The 25,253-nt window shown below is 38.2% G+C and overlaps 1 protein-coding gene across 1 annotated transcript in view; it reads right to left on the minus strand.

Annotated features, from left to right (window-relative positions):
* Nucleotides 1-458: 458 nt before the first annotated feature.
* The window catches only part of FAF1 (Fas associated factor 1), a 283,789-nt gene continuing 258,994 nt past the window's right edge, over nucleotides 459-25,253 (minus strand). The window contains exons 18-19 of the mRNA XM_075002704.1: nucleotides 22,762-22,977; nucleotides 459-3,854 (exon numbers count right to left, since the gene is read on the minus strand). Coding sequence (XP_074858805.1) covers nucleotides 3,771-3,854; nucleotides 22,762-22,977 — 300 coding nt within the window. The 3' untranslated portion in view covers nucleotides 459-3,770. The remainder of the gene's footprint in view (nucleotides 3,855-22,761; nucleotides 22,978-25,253) is intronic.

A 25,253-nucleotide genomic window follows, 5' to 3' on the forward strand; every position in this document is an offset into this window, starting at 1 on the left:
AGGCTCAGGCTTCGGTCCCCTCTCCTGGTGTCACACAGTAATTTTTGCCATTGGAGGGGGAGTGCAGTATAGTGAAGTTTGAGAACCTCTGTTCAAGGATACTTTTTGGTACATGCTATGGCTATGTGGTGTGGGAGGTTGGGGGGACAGAAGATAGAATCACAGATAATGGGGGTCCTCCACTGTGTCACTAATCAAGGAGGTAAGTTTGAAAGCTCAAATGCCAGTGATTGTCCAGGACTGGAGGTCAAAGTTGTGCCACTGATCGAGAACCAAGAAAGTTAGATAGAAATTAAGGGACTAGACTCAATTAAGAAAATAGTGGGTTGATCAATTGATTAATTAGACTTGAAATTGTTTAGAGAATGATGTTATCAATGAGCCAGGAATGTTTTTTACTCATTAAGAGTTTGCAATTAAGATTACAATACTTTAATGTTTGCAATGCATGTTTACAGAATGCCTCCATCCAGGCCTAGGGAACAATTGATGAATTAAAGCTAAATTTATTGAAGTGTACTATACACATAACCATCATGGAGACAAGCTAAGAATACACATTTTGTGAGAGGCTTGTGGAGTAATGCAAGAGTTTCCCGCTAATTGCTGACACTGGTCAAAACCACGAAGTAAGAACAATTCACAGAACTAAGAATTCCCTTTGTAGTTCTCCAAAGCTGTGTAATCTCTGCAAAATTTATCTCACAGGTATATAGACTTGGCAACGATTTCTCTCCCACACATATAGGAACAGTGAAATCATCACGTTTTAAACACTGTTCAGGTACATTTTAGTAGAAACATGACTGTAACTACAAATTTATGTTTCTAATGTCACTGAAAAGGTATAGCTTATGAAAGCCAAAGTCCTGTTCTGCTGCATTAAAAATAGTTTAAAAGAAAAACCTCTCACTAAAATTAAGAGTGCTGATGAACAAAATGCAGATGAAACATGTGTTTTTTGCATAATTTCTAAGGTGATTAGAACAGCAATGCCCAAAACAGGAAATTTCCTCAAAAGCTGTAGAGAGAGCTCTATGATCACCATAATGTTTAATAGGGCTATTAGTTAAAGCCAGCACTTTATTACAGCATACCATTAAGTAACAAAAAATCATTAAGATATCATTAATGATAACTCATTAATATGAGGGAGCTGTTGCTATAAAAGCAGAATCAGAGATATGCTCTGTAGTAACCTAACCGTTGTAGGTACTACTGCATAACAAATTAGCCTGAATAATGATTGGTGGATTAACTGCACCAGCAGAGAATATGATGTGAATTAGTTTAGGACAGCAGAAAATCATGCATGTTTTTGCACTGGATTAATTTGCATAGAGGGCCTAATCTGAACAGTGGTCTGCAACCCAAGAGGCTGCTTCTCAAAATGAGGCCACCTTCTCATAGAACCAAAATCATAAACATTTTCTTGAAAGTGAAAGATAAATTTGTTTGCATTCTTGCAGGAGGATGCTTTGCATACTAGAAGAGGGCTCGAATACCATCCTTTAGAACAGTTTAATTATCACCACCACATTTCAAGGATGGCAATGAATTCTGTGGTATGAATAAAATGAGAAGAAACTGTTAAAACAAATGTTAAGGGAAAAAACAGGAGCACTGACTTCAACAGGTTCAACAAATATTCAAGCCACATTTAATAACTTTATGAAATTAGTATCAAAGAATATATTGTCAAAATACAGAAATAAAGTTGAGCGAGAAAATAGCATGATGAAATCAAATAAAAGTTAAACAGAACAGATTAAATATAAAAAGTTAACTGAAAAGTCGCTCTGCTATGTGCAGCCATATTTCAGCAACTCCTTTCTTTAATAGCCAATTTAACAATGACGAGCTAATGGGGAGGGAGGGAGTTAAAGCATCACTTAGAAATACTTGCTGTGTAAGTTACTGTGATTGTGCAAACAATATCACCCAGTTTGCAACCTGTGTTAGATTTAAATTTAATAGATGTAGTGTCTGCTTTCGTTCTGTTTTTCTTTAAAATGAAGTGTCTGCATTTAGCTCTCCATTACATTTACTTTTCCCTTTCCTTTGGCTACCATTTTGTGTTGTGGACTTGCAGATGATTAAGATTTGCTTACACACCCACACCTTTAGCTTGTCATGAATACATCACTTCTAAAAGTATGTGCTGTGTGCATTAATTACAGAATTATCCTAAAGATACAGTTAGGCTTTACCCACTCTGAAGTCTGCATTTTTGGTAGGTAACAATAGCTTTACTAACACCTTAATAATAGTCATACATTAATTTTATATCTCCATTCCTCCAAAAGAAGAAAAAAGCCCAAAGATGTGTACAGTTAGATTCTGATTAGTACAAAATGTTCAAATTGGAATTCCATTTGCTATAGTAAAGAACATGAGCTATATAAACAAAACATGAAAAATAACATTCCAAGCTTCTTTTTAGTTACAAAAGAAGTTTGTTTAGCAGCTGATGTTTCTGTAGTGCTTCTGTGCACTGTACAGTAAGCCCAGGGATAAAACAAAAATCATGTCAAAACTGTTTTGATGCAGGTTTAGGCATCAAGTGTATATTAAGGTCTGAAACCTTCAGTATGCTCATTCTATGGTTTAGGTAATCAAGGTATCAAATTTTGTACATATCAGATACCAGATAGTTGGTGCATCATTTCAGACAATACAACTAGGATTTGCTAATCTGAGGTGGGATCAGTAACCCCTTGTTAAAATGTCAAAAAAGTGTGCAGTAATAAGGCAGATTTCTTATTACACCATCTCTTTAGATATTCATCATTTGGTGAAACAAACAAGGTGCTTTAAAAAAAGCAGAGTAATAGGACACAAAGAAGTGCCAGAAAGAAGGAAAAATGCAAAAGTGGGAACTGCCATTTCTTCCAAAATGAGGAATAGAGAACTTCTGTATATGGTATTTGAAAGATTTTTAACAGCTGATATTCAATATCAGCTGATTCCTGAAGTGTTGGCAAGATACCAGGTTTCTGGTACTAGCCCATTTCTAACATTATTTAAATATTCACATCATGCAGTAAGCAGTTTCACACACTGCAATGTAATGGAAAATACTTCCTAAACTGAATTAGAACCAAGACCCAAAACAGAACCAGTAAATAAATATCTTGCATATATGTCAAACTATATTCTTCAAACAAAACCTTACATCTTATCAAAGAAGTCAAAGTACCAACAAAAATTATATGCTTTCTACTATAATACTGTTAAATTTCCATGGCTGAGAATGTCCCGTTTAATTTTTTTTCTGCCTCTTTAAATTAGGTGGCAAAGTAGAAATTCACACAGCGTAAAATGCATATATATGAGGGCGCTGGCTCAGCGAGATATCAAATATACAGCATTCTAGTGTCAAAAGTACAGGCAGAAATGTCCAAGATTTCTTGGTGAAAAAGGGGCATTGGAGGAATAAAAATTCTACTTGACAATCACTGACATTTTAACAGTGCATTAAATTTCAACAAAAGCCAGATGAGAAGTGAGCAACAGAGTCATAATGTTCAGTGTTCATAACAGAATATTGTCCTCTGCTTATTTAAACGAGGTTGGAAACATATACTCATGGATATGAAACTTTAAGTAGCTAGGTTTATTATTTTTTTTCCAAGATTCTTGCAAGAGGCAGAGTTGTGACACTGCATTGATTGGATGATAGTACAAGGTGGTTTTGTTAGAAGCCTCTCTCCCAACACTCCGTCTCCGTCTTATCAAAGGATTACATGAGTCCTGCAGTCTGGTGTGACCTATTCTTTTGCCTCTAGGAAAAGGGTTTCTTGAGGATACAGTTTTACCTCCAGTAATGATTTATTTGGATCCAGCTGAGTCACCTGGAAAGATAAAAAAAAAAAATCTGTGAAGATGTGTATAAGTAGATTTCCTGCAAACTGTGTATCTCCAGGAGTACGGAGTAAAGGTCACTGGGAAGTAGTTTTGATTTCTGCCTGGGGATTCACAAAGGTAATTCCTATTAGTGCTAATGGGAATTCTGTGCATGAATTACAATGGTAAAAGAAAGGATTCCTTTATTTTAAACAGATGCCACACATTTGCTCAGGGAAGAGTTGTTTACTTTCCCTTATCATCTTCAGGATGAAGATATCTGTTTTGTCACAGTGGATGCCATTCTGAAAGGATTACTGGAAGGTAAAGGTTAGAGACACAAATCGACTACAAGCTCACGTGCATCCTAAATGCCCACTTAGTTCAAGGGGCGATTTAAGTGTGCAAGAATGTAGGGCTGGGTTTATATTTTATTCATTTGAGCCCTGGTTCTGCAAAGCATAAAGGGCCAGAATTTTAATGGCATTTAGAAACATAAAGATGCAGATAGAGACATAGTGGGATTGTCACACCTAGGCATCTAGCTAAGGTGCCTGAGCACTTTGGAGAAGTAAACTATTGTACCAACCGACTTTGATGCATCTCTAATTTTACAGCATGTGTTCCAAATAACATTATTGCCACTGTTTTACTGCACAATTGCAGATAATTCACTATGATTACATTTTAAAAAATGCACTTACCACTTCTCTAAGCACATTTAATATCACTCATTCACTCTGATGAATTTAGTGTAACTAAGAATACTACAGATATATACTTTAAATTCCCCAAAATGAGTTACATTGTCTTACATTTGAGATACCACAGTGAGTTATCTGTGAATAGTAGAGATGACAAATGGTATGTACAGACACCAAGGCTAATAACATTCATTTTAGACTCCTACTATCTACACTCCAATTATGCATTCCTGCACAGCTGCTGCTTAAATTATTGAAAGGCTGTTATCTTAGAAAGCAAATCTGTTAGGTAAAAAACAGCCAAAGTAGTATGTTTAAGTTTGTGATTACAGAAGTATACTAATTAAGTACCTTGTTGCATTTTTAATGCTTTAGTATTCTTCTGCTACAGTCCATTATATTTAGGTACTGACAGGGAAGTATATAGGGACCTTTATGAATTCTCCTCACAAGAGGTATAGTGCACCTGAGAGAAGCAATTTTACTTCTATGTTCAGTTTAAGCCTGTATCTAATTAAATCCTCTCTTTTCAAATCCCACAACCCCTTTATTGCAAAGGCAAGAAAAGGTAAGTGGAGGGAAGGGGGAGGGAGAGAGTTGTCTGTATTAGGCAAAAACTGATTTGAAAAGCAACGCTGGGTTAATGAATACTATTCTCCAGACTGTAACCAGATGGAAACCTGTTATTCACTTGAGTGTAATTAATGATACACATCCTAATCAAAACTCCTGGGTTTTACATACTTCACTTACCTTAATAACAATGAGCAATGTACTTTTGTCAATTTCTGTATATGTTGGAATTCAGTTAAAAGCAGCATTGAGTACCTGCAGTAAGAAGCCTGAGCGCTTTTCACCCTTGCTTTCAGTGTGCTGTTTAATTCACTGAGGGACAGCGGAGTTTGCAAATGTTTACACCATTACCCAATTAACTAACAATATGGCTCCTACATCTGTCAACAAACAAAGCTGTTGTTGCTTTGTTTTAGCTCCTTGGCATTTTCTGTTCATATGGATCGCCATTGTACTTAATTATCACGCCATAACCCTTCTGCAGCTTCTACTTTGTTATTTGTGGTTTGTAAATACGTTGTTTACCAAATAGAATAGAAGCTTTATTAGAGAACACAACTCTGGCCAGAAGAAATGCTTCAACTGGTGAATAAATTATTAAATAGAGGACTAAAGCACCTTGTAACATAAAATATATTTAGAATTAGAAATCAAGAGTTGTATACAATAAAGATCAAAGGCCCTGTTAGAAATGTCACCACCACAGGTGTCTCTACTCCACTGTTCTAGTGAGATTTATTTTGTTTAGCCAGACTTGCATAACTATTTCACAGTGGAACTCCAAAGGCTTAAAATTTCTTTATATTAATTCAATTAACAATATTTTAAATTACTACAATATTAAAAATAAATTCTGAAAAACATTCTGGCACTCATAAAACTGTGTTCTGACATAATGTCTTTCTTCCATCATGCTTGCCTGTAGAAATATATACATCTGAAGACTACTGTATGCTACATATGTTAAGCTGTACAGAAAATGAGTTCAGAAATTCTTTTTATTATTTAAAGGTGACATGCACATTATGGCCAAAATTCAGGGAAGAATTTAAGCATGAGCTTAACCCTAAGCCTCTAAGTAGTTCCATTGATCTCAGTGACACTCAGACACTTAACGTTTAGCACATACTGAAGTGCCTTACTCTTTACAAAATTCCCCTCAAATGGAGCACTCAGTATACACTTGTTTCAGACTTTTTTTTATTCTGAGTTTCCATAAAGTCTAGTTCTACGCCAGTCACTCTCTCACATTCATATGATACCCCACATTATCCCATGGTTACAAAAGCAGACTGGGCATAGATTTGGCCTAACGAAGAAGTCAAGTAAATGTGTGGTTTGGTTTTGTTTTTAAATAATTTAGTGGTTTTGCAAAGATTTAAATATTCTATATTCCAAGGAGTTTAAAACAAGAGCAACCTTTTACATAGCATATAAAAAGCTCTGTCAGCTGACTTTCTGCGCCATCAGGATTCCATGTCTGACACGATGCCAACTGATCAGAGTTCATCGAAATACCACATACAACAGGAGAAGGTGATGGGAGCAGACAGATGTTCGAGGGCTCAAAATACATTTTATAGTACAATAATGTGCTCAGTAAATGCTCAAACTTATGAAATTCTATATAAATAACTCCCATTGGTGGGTTTTATGTTATATATATTTCCATATCTTTTTATAAGAAAAGAAAGTTTTTCCTTGCAAACTAATTTTGCGCAGCATTGCATGCTCACCTGAACTGACCTACATCTGCTACCACTACACATTCACATCCGGGACAGCTGCAATTTTACTGCTTACAAGACATGGTTTCTTACCCAATTCTAACCCTGCAGTGAAGAGATAAAACATGGCTTAATGCCCAGGAAGATCATTTAAAAATAATGAATTGAATATACAATTATTCTAACATGTAGTTGAGCAGCAAATATCACACCCTTCACCTACGCTACGCCCTAGGATAAGGATCTGATTCTTGAGTAGCTCAACCTCTCTTCCACTTACACACGCATGAATACATTTCATGAATCAAATGCACAAAGAGTTCTTTTACTCTCTTTCCTAATCCCTCTAAGTATAAATGCAGTGAAAATTACTTAAATGCACACCTGGCAAAGGACTAAATCTGTTTAAAAAACTGTATTTTCATTCTGACACACAAACAAATACAGTGGCTCCTTCCTACCTGTAAAAATAATGCTAATGTGTGTGTAAAAGGGATATCTGGATAATAGGTTCACTATGGGAATGAATAAAGAGTGTGTACTTAATAGAAATAAATGCAATTAGATCTGATTTAGCTGAATTAGCTTGAAAATCGTTTTAATGTGAATGAAAGAAACCCATCATGTTAGCAAATAAGGAACAATATTATATCACAGTTAGCAAAACATGGCAAATAAAACATTTCACATGTTGTTCACAATAAAATCTTTAATCCAGAAACGTGCAAGGACTGAACTACTATACCTATGTGTACCTGACTTCTGCATACTTCTACAAATAAAATTTTACATCCAACACAAGATACATATTTAATCCAATAACCAATATTAACACCTCAAAGATATATAGGTTATAACCCGACCCCTGCGCTAGTCATCCTCCCACACAAAATTCATTTACCTCCCTGGTGAAAACTGACTTCTGTGGAGCTATAGCAGTTTACATCAGTTGAGGATCTGCCTATGGATCCTGCTTATCCAGGCCATATGCACCTTACTTATATTACTACCTGTTTGTTTAGACTGCAAACTAGGGTAAAGATCACATCCTCCTCTTACTTTTGTTCAAAACTGAACACACTAGAGCACAAATGCATAAGTACATTCTAACAATAAACCAAAAACCTATGTTGTTCAGTTTTGCAATTTTATAGCGAGTCTTGTGATATTTGGAACTTGTCTCCCCGCATGGTTAGAAGAAATGGGATTACATGAAAATCTCAACTTTCATTTTTTTTAAAAAATAAGTTTCTAGGCCTTGTAGTTGCAGAGAAAATGTTGAACATATAAAACGATGACAATAGAAGAATCCAAATAAAAGGAACCCTGCATTATTTTTAAACAGGTCTTGATGTTTGACCAAATCAGTTTTAGGGTTTAGAGTTTTTAGGGTTTGGCTCCTGATTTTTAACTGTTGTTGTCAATGCAGCAGATCATCAGGGTTATGAACACCAGAGTTATGAATTGACCAGTCAACTACACACGTATTTTGGAACCAGAGCATGCAATCAGGCAGTAGCAGAGATAAGAAAAAGGGGTGGGGGGTAGAAAGCAAATACAATACAGTACCTTGTTAAATGTAAACTAGTACAAAAGTAAAGGTAAAGCAGCATTTTTCTTCTTCAGAGTAAAGTTTCAAAGCTGTATTAAGTCAATACTCAACTGTTGTTCATAACTCTGAGATTCTACTGTACTGTAAAAAAGTATCAGATCTGCTCAGATCGTTTGATGTCCTTATGGCACAGCTAAATATAACTTTTACAGCATAGCTCCACCACAATACATGTGGCTTTCACCAACTGTGCACACAACAAATTAAACATGTTAATAAGAGTTTGCCTTTCCATGGTAACCTTCACTCAAAGATCTCTACGCATTTTACAAACATTAAAATGGCCATTGTGAATTGGGTATTATTATCCTTATTTGACTGATGGGTAAATGACAGAGAGAAAGCTTCTCACTTGGCAAAGAGTTCACAGTGAGTCAGCAGAGGAGTTGGGAACAGAATCCAGGAGTAGTGCTGGGTGAATAGCTGAGTTTGCAGTTCAGTGGCAGTTCCCAGGGCTGGGGGGAAATATAATAGGTCTGAATTGAGCTGAATCTGGTTGGGATTTGTTTTCCTCCCAGGAGTTTTGGCATAAGACCTGTTTCAGGTCAGTTCTAGAGCAAGGATTTGAAACTTGGTCATCCCAGGTGAGTACCGTGAACACTGGGGTAAAGGTAATTGGGAGAGTGCAAGGAGGTAGCAGCATCACATTCTTTGTCATCTCTACCTACTTTGGCTGTTTTGTGAATGGTTGAAAATATTCATGTCAAATTCACAAATATTTTTGGGTCAATTAAAACTGCATTTTTGCTGAATAAAATGTTCACCTGAAATACTTCACCCATGTCTACCAGAAGAACTCTCTCCCAGGCCCATGCTCTAACTCCTAGACTACACTGTCTTGCCTTTATTATGTCACTATATCATGTAGATTGTAGAACAATTAGAATGGACAAAGTTCTGAGAGAAACTTAGAAAGCAGATTCACAGAGTAAGTCCCTTTCTTTTATGATGACCTATTGCACTGAACTGAATGGAATTCTTGCAGTGCTGATTTCAGTTGGATTCCATTTAGTGAATTATAGTCATGTAGCATTTAATTTTGGATAAAAGCACAATGTACAGTAAGAATAATCCAAACGATACCGTACATGGTGAGATATGGGTAGCGTTTTTCCATGGATGCAACCGTGTATTGTCATTTAACATATATTACAATTAAAAATGATAAAAAACAGCCTGGTGAGCTAATGGCATTTACTGAGTAAGATTTTGAATCCGTATCACTAGAGGTCAGATATTGTGGAGGGGTGATAGGGACCTGGAGGTGCAGAGATATGAATATGTACTATGCCACTCTCCGCAGACGGATTTGAATAAGCATCTAGGCTAGATACAGGGTAGGAATGTCCTGCTGGAGACCTAGTGTTACACAGGTTGAACCTCTCTAATCAGGCACTCACTCATCTGGCAACATCCATAATCCGGAATGATTTTAGTTAGCCAGATGATCACTTATCATGGGTGTGGCCATGTTTCCACATGGGCCTATAAGATGTGTTTACAGGTACCAGTCCTGGCTCTTCTGTGTTCTGTGCTGTTATTTATCTCTAATTTACCCCAAATGTCTTCTAAGAGCTCAGTAAGCAGTGGAAGTGTTGATAATGATGCTAGACAATACGGACCTCCTGTGGTTTGGAAAATTCTCTTGTTCAGCAGTGGTCAGGTTCTGAAGGTGCTGGACTCAAATAGGATTGATAAGGAATAAGAAGGGAAGTTGGAAATTTGGTCAGTGAGAAGGTTTAAAAAGGCTCAAACCACTCCACTCCTCCTCCTTCAACTTTGAATATTTGTTGCTGATTAGATCTGGCTAGCTCAGAAGAATTTAGCTATCATGGAAAAGCTACAAGGAATTCCATCATGTGATGTCATATAGCTATACACATGGGTCGTCCGCACATTTGCAGGATCCAGCACACACATCTCTGCCCTTGAATGAACAGAGGAACTGATAGCAACAGTAGGTTGTTATTTTTCATATGGGTCAGCACCCCCAGGGAATGGAGCACTTTGCCAGTGGGTTTCCGCAGATACTTATTGGAAGGGACAGAAATGTGCTCTAGTGTCATTCTGAGCTGGCAACCTGCAGTCCCAGTCTTCCTACCCCTCCCCATACTCCTTTTCCCAATCTAATTCACCTTTGTCCCCCATACTTTGAAATTGGGCAGTTTCCTCCTCTATACCGCCAGGGGTTTCATTGACAGCATAGGAGAGACTGTCTTCAAGGCTGGTCTTCACTAATGCTGTAAATCAATATCAAGTTATGCTAGTTCAGTTACATAAGTTATGTTAACTGAGGGTGATGTAGTTTAGGTTGATCTAGTGCTGTACAGACATTGGTGTACGTCAATGGGAGATGCTCTTCCACCAACATAGTTTCCACCGCTCAGCCATCAATGGGAGAATGCTCTCCCACTGACTTAGCGTGTCTTCACCAGACCTGCTAAATTAACATTGCTGCACCAATTGCAGTATTGCTGACTTACTTGTTAAGTAGACATGGGTTAGGTGCTTGGACCTGGGCCTGCCCACCACAGTCCAGAGCCACAATCGCAGGGGATGTCCTGCTCTACCCAGTGTAGTTGCAATCTTCAAGAGATTTAACAATAGAACAGCTGGGCCAAGTAATCCACAATCTGTACAAACTCCCTCACATCTAATGAAATTGCTGTAAATTAGCTGTAGAGCAGAGGTGGTGATTTGTTGTATTAACTCGACAATCACAATGGTCTCGGACTCTTTGCATGGCATGCATACATGCCTAGCTTCATACCCTACATGAGAGTAAAGTCAAAAGATTAAGGTTAAAAACTGGACAGAAACAGACTGCAAATGGTAGCAATGATTATACCTGGTGATATTCTAAACAAAAAGTGATCTCGGCAAAGCTTGTAGCTGTTTCCATTGCTTCTCACAGATTCAACAGATATTTTAGGCTTCATAGTGACACAGACAGGGTGACAATCTTGGAATCATAACATAGCTCAACAAACCTCTACTGAGTACATATAAACTGCAACTTTTCAAAGGTTTATGATTTGGCCAAATTTGGGCAGATTTTCACAGGGACAGCAAAAGAAAGATTCATCTCTGACACAAAATTTCAAGTCCATGCCTAATTTCAAGTCCTTGCTCCCCAGCATGTACGTACTAGAGCTTTTCAAACAAAGGCTGCTAGAAACTTTTAATGTGTGCAAAACAATGTATTTTTGTTAGCCTTGTTATTGGAAAAGATTGAACCCTTTGGCTGAAATTTTCCGAAAATTCAGCCTCAGGCAGACACCCAGAAAGTCAAAGGATTAGTAAAGTCATAAGCATTTGAAAACAGGTTGGACAACCTTTGCATTAGGTGGTGCTACCAGCCCCACCTATAATAAACAAAACAAACATACAAAGGAGTTTCAAGATATGACCAATCACCAGCTTGACTAATACTGTAGCATGTTGTATCTACAGTTTTTCTTAGATTGTGAGGGTTTTAGGGGAAGGGTAATTTTGAATAATAACATAATAAAAATAATATTTTCTTGCTTTTACAAAGTAAGATAGATCCCCAGTGAATTTAATTGCAGCTTTGTTTGTGTGAGAAGAATAGCAGGTCATAAAACTTCCCTTATCTTGCTGGATCCTCTTAAGACAATGATTAAAAGTATAGTTAGAGAGCTGGTCTATGCAGGTTTTCAAGGATTTTACCAATCCTTCTAAAGAAGTGGCCAAGGGTATAAAAAGTTTTTTTCCCCCCACAATGCCTTCAAAAATGCCAAAATTCTCTTCACATAATCTCATTATCACTCCTCCTCTTTTGCAGCAGCCAGAATTCCCTGTCACCCCTCACCTCCAGCAATTAGAAAAGCAGGCAGTCATTAGAAAGACAGGAATGTTGCTCTGTATCAGCCCCCGGGCATAGTGAAGCTCAGTCTATGCTCTGTCTCCCTCTTGGGATGCTGACTGCTACCTCTGCATGGCTACAATACTTTCATTTTGACCAAATTTGAATTCTCACCAATTACATTTCCTTTCAGGAAGGAGGAAAGGGAAGAGAGAGAACTCCCTTGTGTTCCCAGAAGTTTCCATCAGGAGCTAAACAAACCTGAGGACCATCCAATCAAGACTTCCAAGCACGATCAGAGCTTCACCAGATGCCATTCTTAGCAATATATTTTTTTTCTGCAGAGACTTCGAGATGTAGATTGTCTGGTGAGATAGTTCTGGTCAGCAATGGGATTTATATGCATTTAATTATGATTATATAGAACAAAAACTTCAGAAAGTTTTTTAACACAAGTTGAAAGGTTAATCTAAGGCAGAATATTGATGAGAACAGTGTAAAAACCATGTGCAGAATCAGAAATATACACAGGACTGCTTTTGTAATTTAGTTTGATGTATTTACTTAGCCAGTTGCCAAAACAGCAGGAGATTGTTACCTAGGCTCTTTATGGACATTTTGATACTTTGCGCAGCACAAAGTATAGAATGAATGTAACGTATGAGCCAAAATAAGAAGTGTCTGCAGGCATGTCTACAGTTGAGATAGAGGCCTGATTTCCAGCTTGGGTTAGATGTATTATGCAGCTCTAAATAAACTAGCTTGCTAAAATAGCAGCACAGCCATGGTGGCACAGGCAGCGGGACTGGCTAGCTGCTCTGAGCACAGTCCTGCTCAGGACCTTAAGTATGCACTGGAGTGGCTAACCCACTTTGTTGCCATGGCTACGATTCAGTTTTTAGCATGCTAATTTGATCACAGCTAGCGCATGTACATCTACCTGATCTGGAAAATACACCTACAGACATATATTTAGGAGGACAGTGTAGACTGGATAGTGCTATAATTTAAAGCAGAGTTTCCCAGCTTCTCAATAGTATACTTCCCCCTGCAATCAGATAATGTACTTGGGTCTCCCTGATGTATGTATGCTACAAAGTAGAGTGCTCCTGGGGAAGAGGGTAGAAAAAGGTGCATTTAGGTAGAATATTTTAATCCTGCAGACAGAAGAAGTATTCTTACTTGTTTTCTCATTCCACCTTTGGACTCAAGATGAATCAACTGAAGTTTAGTATTCAGTACTGAGTTCTGGCTTTGGTGAATTTCAAATAAAAACAAAAATAATGTTTTACCCACAGGCCTGGCTTTAACTTCCCCTGGGATAAGTTAGAGTTTTCACAGAGGTTAATTCTTTGAGAAACACTGTTCTAGACAGTCAGGTTCTCTAGACAGATTTTTTCCATCTATCTGGCTACAGGGGATTAGGAGGAAATTTCCTCCTCCTTTTTCCTTGCCATATGCAGCTTTGCATAGGTGGCTAGATGCATGAGGGATAGTCCACCTTCCTCCAAGATTCTGGATATCAGCTACTGCTTATGACAGAACACCAAGTCTGAACTGCTTTAACAAATCTTATCTCCCAGGAAGGAAATGTTAACAACAATTTTGCTGAAAAGCCAGAATCATTCGAACATTCACTTACAAAAATTCTAACCATGGTAAATACGGAAGTAACTTATTGGTAACTAGAGTCATCAAGATATCGTAGCAGTTTGCTATTGACTTTAATAGGGCCAGAATTTCACCCATGCTGAAAAAGGCTGCCCTTCATTCTTTGTGAACAACAGAACTATTAAAAAGAGCAAAAACCATCAGGGTAACATGACTTGTATGCAGATTTGAACGTTCTGACCATGTGTATAAATTTTCCTGTTCACCTGAACTTAGTATTCTTGGGCCTGTGCTCAAGCTAAGGGATAAGACAGGGCTTAAAAGCCAGCAGGCAGAGCAATCGAAAGGAAGGTGCCCTTCACAGAGTCACTGAACATGTAAATCAATTATGGACATCTTGGTAACACACAAAGCTTATTTCTTAAAACCAACACTCTCTCTCTCTGTAATGTCTTCAGGTGGTTCCAAAGATGAGTACCAACAACCGACTAAATTACAATATATGAATACTAAACTATGATAAATGTACCTTGTTGGACAAATATTACGTACTGGAAAAAGAGAAAAAAAAAGATAAGTTAAAGGCCAAAAGTGTTGGCTTCATTAACTAATCCAGCTGATGTAGGCAGAAGAATTGCATGACTGCTAGATGTGTGTGATCTTCTCTACAGCTATTTGGAAAGTCTAGTCAGTAGTGGATAAACAAGTGTATCTAGCAGTTCTATTGCTTTGAATGGTTCTGCTTTTGCTAAGGATGACACACAACCTCCTATATAATTTGAAGTTTTATGAAAGTGAATGCAAACTTTTTGGTTTTAAATTATGTGTTTTTTTTAAAAAGTATTATTTTACATAATAAGAAATAATGATAAAAACCTACTGAAGAGATTACATGGATAACATCAAATTACATTTCCTATCAGCTTACAGAAATCAAAGAGGAAACACATTATTTCATGGAATAAAAGAGTTATAGAAGCCTTTTAAAATTTGACATAGATGTTTATTTTGCTAGAAGATTTGTTCCTTTTGTACTGGGAAAACACTGATTTATGTTGCAGAGTTTGAAATAAGGACAACATTTAGGTTTATTTTAATAGCTTGTTTGTGCTCCAGAACCATCAGTTATATTAGCACAGTTCTCTGAACACGTGTTAGTTAACTAGGACTACAGAAGTAGCCCAACATTTGCTTAAGTGTATAACTTATAAAATTCCGCAATGGAATAATGTGAATTTAACAATATATATGAAATCCAGAAGGCGCGTCTTATCAGCTAACTTTTAAGACAAATTGATTATTGGACCCAAAACTATTTGCTAGGTTTCCTTGTGCTTTGATTGTTTCATTTTAATGGCTTAACCCCTTGATAGTAGAGCATGATCTCCAGTGACAGTAGCAAGCACACAAAAATTTACTCGTACAATGAAGATTCCCAATTCTAGCTACTATCCAGTGAAATGAGCATATCTTGGTGACGTAACATTTGACTTGAGCTGGCACTTCAGCTTTTTATACTCTGAATTGGCTGTTTCCATTAAAACAGCCAAAGGTGCTGCAGTAGCTCAGTAACTAGGGGATCAGGCCGGCAGTCCTCTCTGAAACTTCTACAATGCTGGTCAATACCAGCTACTGGACATGAGCAAATATAGAACGAGTCCGTCCACATATCACTTAGAGCACGTCTGTTCTACATCATATTCACCCTTTCCCCAGCCTTCCATCAAGGTGAAGGGAAGAGAAAGGAAGCTAAATCCTGAAGCTGCTGCTGGACGAGGTCTTCTTGAGGGTTGCACATTATCTAATGGGCAAGACTGTTTCGCACCTCATTTGCATTTTCAATCGGCTGTATTTGCATACCTTTTCCAAAAGGGAGGGGCAGCGTAGACACAGCCCTACTGAAATCCTGATGAGCACGTACCTTGACTGGATGTATTCTCCCCACATACCATTACTTCAAAGTGCTGTTGGAATTGACTAATAAAAAGGATTTAAACAATCTTAACATTCTAAACAGAGCAAACTGGTTCTGAATTATTAAGCAACATTTTAGATGCATCTGAATAACCTTAAGTGACTTAACTGCCACCTGATCCCCAGCTACAGCTGAGATAAATAAATGTGGAATACTGTAAAAGTCTTAGCTTACTAAAGCTTCTAGATACAATAAATGAAGAGCTTAAGTGTCCAGTATACTGTCTGTAAAAGACAGTAAAATAAATGGTTTACACTGTGTACAATTAATGTGGAAGTAGAGGGCAGAAATGACTGCAGAGCTTAATTCTGATTTCCAGAGAAAACCTGTAAACACAATGTGCAAAGCTCTCCCAATGCCCCTGCATGGTGCTACGGGGTGCTGTATTGCGGGAGGTGGTGTCTTTCAAATACGATGAAAAATTAAGGTCAGGACCGTTTTGGTAAGTGATTAAAGATGCCATCGTGCTTTTGCAAACACAAGCTGTTACAGACAGTGCCAGACTTACGAACGGGTTACGTTCCGAACACCTGATCGTAACTCGATTTGGTCGTAAGTTGGATATACTCTTATACAAGTAGCTATCAACTGCCCACTACCAGTAATGTTTATAATATTAATTCACTAGCACTCCAAATGTAACAAAGCACCTACAAAACAACAGTGCACCAAGGACACTGTTTGACCGCCTTCATATTGCCTCACTCTTGTTATTTTCTGTTCTCAATCAATAGCTTTACTAACCACCCTTATCACTAGCACTTTTCCTGTTACTTGCCATGATGGCCACAAGCAAACACAGAAAATACTGTAAGGGCAAAATATATGAGGGAATGAAATGTAAACACGCTGCCCGACCGCAGACATGCAAACACAACGCGCTACTGAGAACCAAAACAAAACAAAGGGGCGGGGGGGATAACATGTCGGCTACCGCCATGACTGTGCTGTAGTTCTCATACCATGCTGCCCATGCTGTTCAAAAAACTGAACGTACACGGTTCTCAACTCGAAAATATTATACAGTACAGTAATATGGAGTTAATGGGAGGTTGGTCATAAGTACGAATGGTCATAAGTCAATGTGTTTGTAGGTCACGGGCCGCCTGTAATTCTCATATTCTGGCAAAATTCCAATCTGAATAATCCATGCTGTTTACTTAAACTGCTCCCTGTAGTGTCAATTGGATATGGGATCCTTTACTTCCTGATCTAACATTGTGAAAGGCCTGCTCTGTGAGATGTACAAAGGCCTCAGGAAGACTTCTGCAGACTTCTCCCTGGGAACCAATGATTGCATACTGAGCTTTGGATAGATTTGGCAGCTGGCACACTCAGTGGACTACACCTGGGAGGTTTTCAAGCTGGAAAAGGGCTCATGGACAGTTCAAAAGGTAAGTAAGTAGATTCACGTATCTAGGGCTAGCTCTGCATTTTGCAGTGTAGTTAAACAGTTGCTGTGCTACCATGCATTTCAATGGCAGGTGAAGTGATTCTTGGAAGGAACTATAAAAATAAAACATTTAGACTGCATGAAAGCTAACAAGCACATTTCACATTGAATACCAAAAAAAGAGAACCCCCTCCAATAAAAAGTTCTGTTTATATACACACAGCTTTTGCACACGCATCTCATGAAAAAAACAGTGGTCAGTAAAAACAAAACTTCTTCAAAGCTATTAGTCAGGAATCCACTAAGCAACCAGATTCACTGGTGCAAAATATAGCTTTGGGTGTGGCATCAACTTTGCCATGGCCTAAAGGAAAAGGGTGGTTAGTGTGAGTGGAAGGACAGCATAGTCAGTGAGGAAATCCCAGTAACAAGTCGTTGCATATGCTTAAATGCTTTGGAATGTTTCTGGTGTTTTTAAACAACAAGTAGTGTTTAGAAAAGGTTAATCTGTGTATTTACTCATGTAGAAGTTTTTATTTACAGTAGGGTTATGATATGGACTTTAAGTTAGCCAAGGATATCTGAGTAAACAACAGGAATATAGAATTAATGAATTTTTATTTACTGGAGATGTGAAAATATTTCAACAACATTTTGCTGGAACATCTGGACTGAGGGTGTTAAAAACAAGTATTTTGTACAACTGAATGAAAATTTTCTGAACAGTTTTCCATCCAAAATGCTAATTAGACTAACTCAGAATGTGTCACAGAAAAGCATCAATTTTTGTCAACATTTTAGAGGAAAAAAAGTCAAAGAGCTTCACTTTGACAAAGTCATAGTCCTGAATTTAATCTTTATTGTTTCAAATTTTATTATCCTTTATAAAAGCTGAAAGAAGTCATAATGAAGCATTTTGACCTTACAAAGTAAAGTGAGTTGATAATGTCATTTTGATATGCCCCAAAAACCTGTGATAAGAATAGATGCATTGTCTATGTGCCAGAAAGTGTCACAGGAGACTAACTATGCCCAATATTTAAACACAGGAACAATATAGCTTAGAGCAATGGGCTTGTTTTTGTTCTAAGTTGGAAGACCTGAAACATGGGAGATATTTTGGGATACTTCTTCCTTTAGTTCAAAGAAAATAAGATTACATGCTTAGATGGAGGAAAATTAATTAATGATTAATGGAATTCTGCATATGCTACTTCAGACTCTGGCTAGAATACTGTTTCAGCTGCATGGGTGATCATTCTTTGTTCTTTTGAGAATAGCAGTGAAATGAATACAAGAAATAGAAATTTGTGTGACTCCATCTCCTCACTGAGCAGCAAATTCTCAAGGTGAATTAGGATTCTCAAAGTTCATTAATATGATAAAAAAAAATGAAATGCTTTCATTTATACTAAAATTAGAGTGCTTCTTTTTGGTATGAGAGGGGAAAATGGCTGATAGCTAGCCGCTAAGAAGTAACCTAACTGATCACACAAATATGAATTGAAGCATTAACAACAGAACTGAATTCACTCATTGAATGAGGATTCACATGCACCTAATCGCTAAACTAAGCAGCATATTGCACATGCACAAGAAACAGAAATTAGGCTCATGTTTGATCACACTTTTCCATGCAATCAAGTCTCTGAAGTCTATGACTTATGCCTATTGTGTCACAGGAAAGCAACACATTTTGCTTCTCAAATGCAATTATTTTGGTTAAGCACAGTGTATTACCATCACTGTGTCTACACGTGAGGTGGTTCAGATTAATAGCATTCTTGAAAATCTAGGGAACAAATAGAATATGGCCATGCACTTGCTATCCAGTGTACTGTGACTGGGAAAACAACATAGTGAGTAAGCTAAATTCCAGTCACTCCAGGATGTGCATTTTACCAGACATTAAACTTGGCTTAGATACATTGCTGATGTAATGGTTGCAGAGGTCACTGATGAGAATGCTGTCGCCATAGCCTGAGGTACCCTTTTGAGATGGATATCCAAACATATACAGAGCTACTTAAACTTCAGCATGTGATACAATACACATCCTGCATATTTAACTGCAAAACAACATAGGAACATAAGAATGGCCACACTTGGGTCAAACCAAAGCGGACAATACCAGGTGCCCCACAGGGAGTGGACTGAACAGGTATTGATCAAGGTATTGATCAAGCAATCTCTCTCCTGCCATCCATCGCCGGCTTCTGACAAACATAGGCTAGGGACACCATTCCTTACCCATCCTGGCTAATAGCCATTAAAGCACCTAACCTCCATGAATTTATCTAGTTCTTTTTTAAACCCTGTTATAGTCCTAGCCTTCACAGCCTCCTCTGGTGAGGAATTCCACGGGTTGACTGTGTGCTGTGTTAAGAACTTCCTTTTATTTGTTTTAAACCTGCTGACCATTTATTTCATTTGGTGTCCCTAGTTTTGATATTATGAGAACAAAAACAAATTTTTCTGGTTCACTTTCACCACACCAATCATATTTTTATATACCTCTAACATATCCCCTTAGTCTCCTCTTTTCTAAGCTGAAGAGTCGCAGTCTCTTTAATCTCTCTTCCTATGGAACCCGTTCCAAACCCCTAATCATTTTAGCTGCCCTTTTTGAACCTTTTCTAATGCCAATATATCTTTTTTGAGATGAGGAGACCACATCTGTACGTAGTATTTAAGATTCAGGCATACCATGGTTTTATATAAGGGCATTAAGATATTCTCCATCTTATTCTCTATCCTTTTTGTTAATGATTCCTAACATCTGGTTTGTATTTTTTGACTTCTGCTGCACACTGCATGGATGTTTTCAGAGAACTATCCATGACGACTCCAAGATCTCTTTCCTGATGAGTTATAGCATTCCATTTGAAATTCATGGTACATCGTTGTAAGAGAAACAAACTAAAAGAGCTTTTTGAAAATCTACATTTAAAAAATGTCCCAAGTAAAAACCTCGTGCATCTTTCCACCATTAAAAGTAATGCTGTCACCACCACCATGTTTTTCATCAGCACATCTCAAAGCATTTTACAAAGGAGATTGGTGTCATTAACTCCATTTTCCAAGCGGGGACACTAAGGGTATAGTTTGAAAGTACCATGAAAAGTGGCTTCCTTTCCCTATTTTATGGCAAGATTAGACCAAGCCCCAGGTAAGCAGTGGCTGCCGGCACTAGCGGCTCTGGAGCCCCAGGGAAGTGGTGGCCACTGGTGCTCGCAGCACTGGAGCCCCAGGGAAGCAGTGGCCACCTGTGCTCCCAGCACCAGTGCCCCAGGGAAGTGACGTTCACGAATAACTGAATTCGTGAATGTTGCACTCGTGAATGTCATGACTTTGTTGTACTCACTTTTCACAGGATCACTCACTAATCCATGACCAATGTGAAATAATAATTAAAACATGAGCTAAATTTTTCCAAGTTTTCTTCATCTTGATACTTACATAGGGTACAGTACATCATCAGTACAGTATCTAAGCAACTAGAACTGATGTATTGATTCCAAAGGTTGTTCAGCAACTTTGAAAAGTAAGCTATTTGTTCGGTTGCCTTGATATAATTTAGGGTCATAAATGAAGGCACCGAGGTTTGAAAATCTTGGACTATATATATGTGTGTACACACGTACACACACACACACACACACACACACACACACACACACACACTAATGCTTTCCATCTGAAGATCTCGAAGTGATTTATGAAGGTGGGTAGATATAGTTTTCTCATTTAATAGAGCTAAAGCTGAGGCAGAGAACTTAAGGTCTTGCCCAAGGTCACGCAACTGAATCAGTAGCAGAAACAGGCATAGAAGCTAGGTTTCCAGACTCAATCAGGAAATTAGGTCTTCCATCCACTATTACTTTATGTAGCACTTCTCATACTGAAAAATCCAATGAGAGTTATAAATTTTATCATTATTTGAAAGTTACAGTAAGGTCACTGATGTCTACACTCTTCTAATGAGAGCACTGTCAAGCTAACAGGGCCCCTACTTTGTAATTAAAAGACACTCCCTGGAGCTAGGCACACTGCTTAACATTGTCCCTACTGGAAAGAGTACTTTTTTCCATTTAATAGGCTGCTGCTCTGAAACACCAGGGAGTCTCAGACTGAAGATGCCACTGTGGTGGTGTTTTTTTTGCAGTCTTAGTCTGTGTCATGTAATGTGATCCCTTGCTTCCTTGGAGTTCTTGTTGTAATAGGGCCTGAAGGGAAAAGGGAGAAGACCTTAGATCCCTGACTGGTGAGAAAAAGTGGAGGGGAAGGCTCTGAACACTCTGAAGTCCTCTAACTGGTCAGCCCTTAATATTTGGATAGTCTAATGCACTGATTTCACAGGGGCTGAATGGCATTCTTTTTTGCATCCCTTTATGGAATTGCCATGAGGCTGATATAGCTTGTGTGCTGGTTGTGGTTTGCAGGCTGCTTAACAGGCATAGGGATGATGCTGTGAATGGTGGGATTGGAAGACATTTTGCCAGCTCCCACTTCAAATCTACTTCTCTTCTCCAGCAGTTGTAAGTACCATTTAAAAAAAAAGAGGCGGGGATTTGTGTGTCTTTTCAACATCTCAACTGTCTTTTCTGACAGGTTCTCTGATTATAAATTAGTTTTCCTGCCTTTAGGACATGGCTCAGATATCTGAAAAGCCATGAGATACCTACAAATCCCACTCACAGTTATGCCTCAATCCCCACCTATCAAGCCTGCTCCCAAGAGAATATGTTTATTAAGTGCAAATATTTCTACAGCTTGTTGGGTGGATTGTAATTGAAGATGAATTTTACAAACTAGATACTAATCCTGACACAAAAGAGGGTGGTTATAAAATAGTGCTGCAAACACTCTGGGTTGAGTCTTCTCCTTACAGAGTTTCCTGCAGAAGAGATACTCAGGGTGCATGTAGCAGTGACACACATACTGGGCTCTCATGGTGCAAAAAGGACAGAAAGGCAACTTCACCGGCCATTTCAGGGTCTCTCCAGTATGCGCAACCCCTGAGGGACCCAGGTGAACTCCCCACCATTACAGCACATGGGGAGCACAGCTGATATGCTGCTGAGCCGCACCGCTCGGTGGCTGACATAATTTGTGCATAACTTTGGACCCTTTTCCAGCCTCAGGCTTTGTGCTGATCACAACGCAGCTGAATCCAAAGACTGGGCCTATTATTTTTAATTTTTGTAGCAAAATAGTAACCTTGAAGACCATGGTGTTAGTACAGCCTACAATGACTGTTTACATTTTTGCTTAAGAAATTTGGGTTTTTTCCTCTGGATTTTCTAATATAGCTTTACATATCTCTAAACGTCCTAGGACTCCCGTTTGAACTGTTGAGTTGCTTTATTTTGGAGCTTGACCATGTTATAACACACCAAGCCGAACTTCATCTTTCATACTGTAACACACATGCCATCTTGATACCTACAACTAGGAATAAGAGAATTGATAGACAAAAGGTATGTTTACTTACATCTCTCCTTGGAAAGGTGCCCAGCAACTTGAACTCTTCCCAAGGGTACCCCTTGGAAGCTACAAAATCAAAGACAACCTGCAGCTTACTGCTGGCCAGGAAACGCCGCTCAAAGAACTCGCCGCTGGGTGTTCGGATCCGCAGTTTACTGACTGACTCAGTGCTCTCTTTTTTTGGTTCTGGAGGCAAAGACTGCTCTAGAGATAGCCTGATAGCCTGAGAAAAGAAAAAGGACTATTTAGCTTCAATGTTAACTACTTGGGGGCAGAGGCTTTTCCATTTTTCATGCAAGAACTCCAATAGTTATCACAGGGCTCCAGACCTTTAACTGTGCTTTATGTGTCAATGACAAAACCATTTTTTTTTTTTTACATTTCTTAACAACAGCCCACCAGACAATTAATTAAAATAAATCCTTCCTTTATATCACATAATTAAATCTACAGTTTATTGCATGATGGAAATGGATAATTTAATTGTTTCTCAGAAAGGTGTCGTCAATTTTGATTGAGAGAATAACTGTCAAGTGTTCAATTGTTTTCTTAAAAGACACAAATTTAAGCCATTACATGCATTTATTTTTGTAAATACTTTTTATTATCAAGCTGTACTCCTAGCCATAACAGACCAGTTGGTAGTAAGGAACCTCTTCTGCTCTGAACAGCAGCTCACAATGGGGGGAAAAAATCTACTTGTTTAGATTTACTAAAATACTTGTAAATAAAATGCTCTGATTGGGATATTTCTTACACATGCTTATAGGCACACAGGATATTTAAGGTACATGGAGCATGAATGTGGGAGCAGCCATGGTCAGAGGAAGATCAGCAAGGACATGGACATGGCAAAAAGTAGATTTTAAGGAGAGAGGAAAGAAGGAGGAAAGAAAGGGTGAAACTGCTCCAAGTGCAGGGATGCATTTTGCACAACAGCAACAAGAATGTGTCAATACTGAACGGCTCGGACCAGGGGCAGTGCGGGGAAGAACGTATGAAAGCAAGCAAATGTAAATAATTTTATTTGCTTCTTATTCAGACTCCGCATGTTACTTGACTTCTTAGATGTGAGCTCTTTGGCGCAGGAATTATAGCTGTCTTTGGCTCTGTTCCCTGCCACAGTCCCAAGCAGGGCTTCCAGGAGCAAGTATGACATGAATCTTGTGGCCGGGATTGTCAAAAATGGATGCCTGCTAAAATGGTTTGGCCTGATGTTCAAACGTGTAGTGCTCTTTCAGCTGCCAATGACATCCAGGGGACCTGAAGATGCTCAGCACTTTTGCAAAATCAGGCCTACTTTATTTAGCAATCTACCTTCAGACATCTATTCACAAACATCTTAATAAAAATAAGTGGGGTGATCTGAAAAAAGGCACAAAGAGGAAGACTTCCCTTTGATTGTCAAAGGGAATTAGGTACTCAGTTGCCATTTGTATTTGAAAATCTCCCCCTTGTAGTAGGAGAAATGAATTACATTAAAGGGGAAGAATGGGGCAGGGGCAAGGGTACAAGATCATTTAAACAATCTGCTTCTTACGTGCAGACACTGGGGAAAATTCTCTCTGAGTATAAACTATTACATATAAAGCTATGCATGGGCTTTTGCAATCCTAGGCACTTTCTGCCTGAATCCAAAAGATTTTTTAGCATCCTTATGCCTCAAGTTCATTTTTGCGTGTCTGCTATGAGATCACATTTTAAATTAAATAGATTCATTTTCATACTTTCATTCCTCAACCACCTGCTTACTATCTTTCTGTTCTGACATTTCACAGATAGTATAATAACAGATGCTACATTATTTACTGAACTCAATCAATTATATTACAGAAAAATAAACAACAGTAGCTCATTAGAGCTCTTTTCTCTGTGTAAAGACTACCTTGCTCCCCAAAGTAACCAGTCTCCAAGGTTTCAACATAAAATGACAATATACAATGGATATTCTACACCGGTGAACAAAGTTAGAAAACAATGATCAGCTAGGTAACATTAGCAACTCTTGGATCTGAACAAGCAAGCTGAATTTTGTTGATAAAAAAGGATGTTCAGTATGTGAATAGATCAATAGCCAGATTTCAAATATACGGAACTGAACATAAAGCCCCTTATGTAAGCAAACACTGTTACGGAACAACAGACTACAGGTAATCTGGATACTTGAACATGGGGTGTGTTAGTAAACAGCATTGTTAAAATCTCTTTTGTTTGGCTAAGCAAACAGATCTTATTATTTTCATTATTGCAGATTGTATTAAAACAAGAAAGCCCAGGTATAGGTTGAATCATGAACTGGTTTTGCTGCTTTTATGTAAGAAAACAGTTTCCAAAAGTCTACTGTATTAGAAATGGACGGGTAGTAACCACAATAGAGTGGAAGTGAATTATTGTTTCTATATGTGCCCAAGTACTCTTACGGAGGGAGAAAATACACACTAATTATGTGAATTAAAAGATAAGCAAGGCAATTTCTGAACAGTCTTATTGCTGTTGTTG

This window comes from Carettochelys insculpta, chromosome 9 (assembly GCF_033958435.1).
Source record: "Carettochelys insculpta isolate YL-2023 chromosome 9, ASM3395843v1, whole genome shotgun sequence".
Classification (NCBI taxonomy): Eukaryota; Metazoa; Chordata; order Testudines; family Carettochelyidae; genus Carettochelys; species Carettochelys insculpta.